At 33.9% G+C, this 5,401-nt stretch overlaps 1 protein-coding gene across 1 annotated transcript; it reads left to right on the forward strand.

Annotated features, from left to right (window-relative positions):
• Positions 1–852: 852 nt before the first annotated feature.
• LOC107032031 (glycine-rich RNA-binding protein-like) lies at positions 853–1,837 on the forward strand. Its single transcript, XM_015233586.2, has 2 exons — positions 853–1,013; positions 1,286–1,837. The coding sequence occupies exons 1-2, from the start codon at positions 903–905 to the stop codon at positions 1,667–1,669; spliced, it is 495 nt and encodes a 164-aa protein (XP_015089072.1). The 5' UTR covers positions 853–902; the 3' UTR covers positions 1,670–1,837.
• Positions 1,838–5,401: the final 3,564 nt, after the last annotated feature.

Consider the following 5,401-nt stretch of genomic DNA (forward strand, 5'->3'; position numbering starts at 1 on the left):
TTTACTAAATGGCCAAAAGTTATAACTCTAACGGGTCATTTGGACAAATGCATAATGCATGGATTATTAATCCATAAATTATAAATTAATAATATTGGAGAGTTTTTATTAAGTTTTTGATTCGTTGTTTTTCATTTTATTTTATGTTTGATTTAATATTTTAGAAATAGTCTCTTTTTTATTATTATGAGATTTTATATTTCATTTAATTTGTCAAGTTAAATATTAAATATATATTTAAAAAATTATTATTAATTTTTGAGGTGTGATATTCCACCATAGAGATCCTTGATAGCACGATATATTACAATTTTTTTTTCTGTAGGTCAAGTATACCTTAACTTAACATGAATTTAAGGCTAATTAAATTGTTTAAGTACATAAATCTTATTTTTTTAAAAAAAAATAGTTCAAGCGATCAATTGACGAACTACATTTAAAAAATAATGAAAAGATCACCCAATATAACAAATCAAACATAGAGAAAAAAATATTAATTTATGAAATTATCAAATTACATGGATCGAATTTAGAGAATTTAAAAGATTATTTATAAATATTCTCATATAAATTAAAAAAGAAGAATTAAATTACAAAAAGAAAATTAGGGGATAGTTTAGTTATTTAAGAATCTTATTCGGAGATTATTAAATCTTGAATTAGTTATGCTTCCTTTTTTAGGAATTAGATAAGATCTAACTAATTTTTATAATTTTTATTTCATTTAGAATAAAATAAAATATGAGGCGTATGTGATTGTTAATGAGGAGGAGTTATCCATTAGCGTCGCAATCGGTAAGTAAGTAGCGGTTCTAGTGGGCATAAAAAGTAGTGTGGTTGTGCTATAAAAGGGGCAGGGAATTTGAAGAGAGAAAATGCACATCGATCAGTATTGAAAAAGAATGTCTGCTGAGGTTGAATACAGATGCTTCGTGGGTGGGCTCGCATGGGCTACCAACGATAGAACCCTAGGTGAAGCTTTTTCTCAGTACGGCAATGTGGTCGACTCCAAGGTCCGTTTGTTGCACAGCTAGCAGAGATCGGATCGTTGATCTCTTTAATCTCTCTGTTACTATGTTACTCTCTGTTACTCTGTTACTCTCTGTTACTCTGTTACTATTTGTTTATTCCATTCCTTTATACGGTACGTTCAACATTAATCGCTTTTTCAAAATAATTTTATTCATCAAAATCCATTTGATTGATTATTTTTGTGTTTATTCACCATCTACCATTTATCTATTTAGATCTGTAATTGTGGATCTGAATTCTGATCATTTTTCAGATTATCAACGATCGCGAAACAGGTAGATCGAGAGGATTTGGTTTTGTTACCTTTACTGATGAGAAATCCATGAGGAATGCAATTGAAGCAATGAATGGCCAGAACCTTGATGGTCGTAACATCACTGTTAACGAAGCTCAATCACGCGGAAGCGGCGGCGGCGGCGGTTTTGGTGGTGGCCGACGGGGTGGTGGTGGTTTTGGTGGAGGTGGCGGCGGCGGATACAGTGGAGGTGGTGGATACGGGCGACGTGAAGGTGGGAACGGTGGCGGTTATGGAGGTGGTCGTGACCGGGGATATGGTGGTGGTGGTGATCGTTATGGCGGTGGAGGTGATCGTTACTCAAGAGGTGGTGGTGCATCAGAAGGAAGCTGGAGGAATTAGGGATAAAATTCCGAAATATTGGGTTTAATAGTTTTGGTTCGAAAACTACTAATATGTTTCTGTGTTGGGTTTTTGTTTAGTGTTATGGTTTCTCGCTATGTTACTGTGAGGGATTTGTGCAAATTTCAATCTAAAGTTATAAATGATCAACCCCTTTTCTATTTTCGTTTTTTCATTCTTCAAAATCAGAACTTATATGAATAAAGAAGGTAACTCTAACAAGAGGAGATCAAATTAAATTAGAATTTGTTAGGTTATTAGCATTTTAATATTAATATTTAACATATTAAATTGCTTTATTTTGGAGTTATAAGAATGAACATTGGAATGGATGACTTCTACATCATCCATTAGCATTGGTTATCCATCAATGAATTTCATTCTTAATTCCTCCATTACTCCCTTTGTAACCTATGTAACTCCCTTTGTAACCTATGTAACATATGTAACTCCCATTGTAACTTATGTAACCTATGTAACTCCCATTGTAACCTATGTAACTCCTAAGGCCATTATCTTCACTATTTACTACCTCCATTATCTTCCTATTCATTGCTAGGAAGACTTCTTGTAGTATAAATAGTGGTAGTCTTCATTTGGTTTTAGAGACACACAATTCATAAGAGAAAACAAAGAGTGAAAGAGTTAGTCTAAAAGAGAGTTCTTATTAGTTGAAGGGAGGTGTTCTTTTTTGTGGAGCTTTGGACTCAACTCTTGTCCAGAGTTGTTGAGTTATACTTTGTGAAGGCTGTTGTATCCTGGAGGGGACAAGTCAAAGAGGACTACTGCTGGACCGGTGAAAACATTTGCTGCAGTGGGCTTGAATCTCCTTAAAGAGAGCGAGATATCCGCGCCTCAGCCTGAAGAGATTACTTTCTTCATTTTATTTTCAATTGTAATCTTGCAATTTTATTATCTTGTAAGTTTTTTCACTAACAATTTTAAGGAGATTCAAAGATGGCTACAATTGAAAAAACCGCGGATGTCAAGATGGGAGATCTTAACAAGCCATTTCGGTTCAATGGTAACCATTTCAAGAGATGGAAGGGTAAAGTACTTTTCTACTTAAGTCTTCTCAATGTTTCTTATGTATTAACCGAGAAGAATCCAAATAAAGAAGACATCACCACTATGAATGATGATGAAACTATTTCTCATCTAGAGAAAGTGGAAAAGTACGATGGTGATTCCTATAAGTGTCGGTATTATCTTCTTAATTGTCTATCTGATAATTTTTATGATTATTATGATAGAACTTACTCTAGTGCAAAGAAAATTTGGAAGGCATTGCAGAGTAAGTATGATACCGAAGAGGCTGGAGCGAAAAAATATGCAGCTAGTAGATTTTTTCGTTTCCAAATGGTGGACAACAAATCAGTGGTAGATCAAGCTCAAGACTTCATCATGATTGTTGGAGAGCTTAGGTCCGAAGAGGTTAAAATTGGAGATAACCTTATTGTTTGTGGCATAGTGGATAAACTTCCACCTTCTTGGAAGGAATTTCAAAAAACTATGCGCCACAAACAAAAGGAAACCTCTCTTGAAACCTTGATAATGAAAATCCGCATGGAAGAAGAAGCAAGGGGCCAAGATGCACTTTTACAAACAGAAGAGAACAACATCACATCGAAGGTAAATTTAATTACTTCGAATAATGCTACTCCTGAAACTCACAAAAATACTTCTTTAAAGCCTAAGAAGAAAAAATTCAAGAAAAATAATGGTAGACCTCCCAAGAAAAATAATGGTGAAAATCACCAAGCACAAAATCAACAAGTTCAAGAAAAGGGACCATGCTTTGTTTGTGGCAAGAGTGGGCATATTGCTCGATTTTGCAGATTCCGGAAACGTGGTCCTAACCCTCAGGCAAACGTTACCGAAGAACCTTTTGTGGCGGTGATTACCGACATAAACATGGTTGAGAATGTTGATGGATGGTGGGCTGATTCTGGTGCAAACCGTCATGTCTGTTATGACAAAGACTGGTTTAAAAAATATACTCATTTTGAGGAGCCCAAAACCATCATGCTTGGTGATGCTCACACTACTCAAGTGCTTGGAAAGGGAGATGTTGAATTGTGTTTTACTTCTGGAAGGATATTAACATTGAAAGATGTACTTTATACTCCTTCTATGAGAAAAAATTTGATGTCTAGTTTTCTTCTTAATAAAGCAGGCTTTAAACAGATTATTGAATCTGATCAATATGTAATAGTGAAGAAAGGTATTTTTGTGGGGAAGGGGTATGCATGTGATGGGATATTTAAGTTGAATGTTGAAATGAATAAAACTTCTACTTCTGTTTATATGCTTTCTTCTACTAATTTTTGGCATGCTCGTTTGTGTCATATTAATGATCGTTATGTTGGAATCATGAGTAGTTTAGGATTAATCCCAATGGTTAAAAAGAATTTTGAAAAGTGTGAGGCTTGTAGTAAAGCCAAGATCACTAAAAGGCCTCATTTTCAAGTTGAAAGAAAAACTGATTTGTTAGAATTAGTTCATACTGATATTTGTGAACTTGGTGGAATTCTAACTCGTGGAGGTAATAGATATTTTATCACTTTCATTGATGATTTTTCTAAGTTTACATATGTTTACTTGATGAAAAATAAAAGTGATGCTTTTGAAAATTTCAAAACTTATCTCAATGAGGTTGAAAATCAGTTTGGAAGAAAAATAAAAAGAATTAGAAGTGATAGAGGCCGTGAATATGAATCAAATGAGTTTAATTCTTTTGTTAGATCATTGGGAATAATTCATGAAACTACTCCTCCTTACTCTCCTTCGTCTAATGGAGTAGCAGAAAGGAAAAATAGAACTTTGGTTGAATTGACTAATGCCATGCTTATTGAGTCACATGCACCTTTAAATTTTTGGGGTGAAGCTATCTTAACTGCTTGTTATGTGTTGAATCGTGTGCCTCATAAAAAGTCTAAATTGACACCTTTTGAATTGTGGAAAGGTTACAAGCCAAGTTTGGGATATCTAAGAGTTTGGGGTTGTCTAGCCTTTGTGAGGCTAATGGATCCCAAGATTACAAAGTTGGGTAAGAAAGTTACTACTTGTGCTTTTCTTGGTTATGCTTCAAATAGTACAGCCTATAGATTTTTTAATCTTGAAGATAATATTGTAATAGAATCTGGTGATGCTATTTTTCATGAAAATAAATTTCCTTTTGATACTAAAAATAGTGGGGGTCAAAGGATTGAACAAAATATTTTGTCACTACCTAGTTCTTCTACTTCAACTTTGAAAAATAAAGAAGTTGTTGATTTTGAGTTAAGAAGAAGTAAAAGAGCTAGAGTAGAAAAAGATTTTGGTCCTGATTTTTATGTGTTTAATGTTGAAAATGACCCTCTAACTTTGAAAGAAGCATTATCTTCACATGATTCTATTTTTTGGAAAGAGGCTGTAAATGATGATATGGAATCTCTAATTTCTAATAAAACTTGGAAGTTAGTTGATTTACCACCGGGTTGTAAAACAATTGGTTGCAAATGGGTCTTAAGGAAAAAGTTGAAACCGGATGGTTCTATTGATAAATACAAGGCTAGGCTAGTTGCAAAAGGTTTTAAACAACTAGAAGGCCTAGAATTTTTTGATACTTTTTCTCCGGTAACAAGAATTACATCCATTAGACTTTTAGTTGCTATGGCTGCAATTTTTGATTTGCAAATTCATCAAATGGATGTAAAAACTGCTTTTCTAAATGGAGACCTAAATGAAGAA

Source organism: Solanum pennellii, chromosome 10 (assembly GCF_001406875.1).
Source record: "Solanum pennellii chromosome 10, SPENNV200".
Classification (NCBI taxonomy): Eukaryota; Viridiplantae; Streptophyta; class Magnoliopsida; order Solanales; family Solanaceae; genus Solanum; species Solanum pennellii.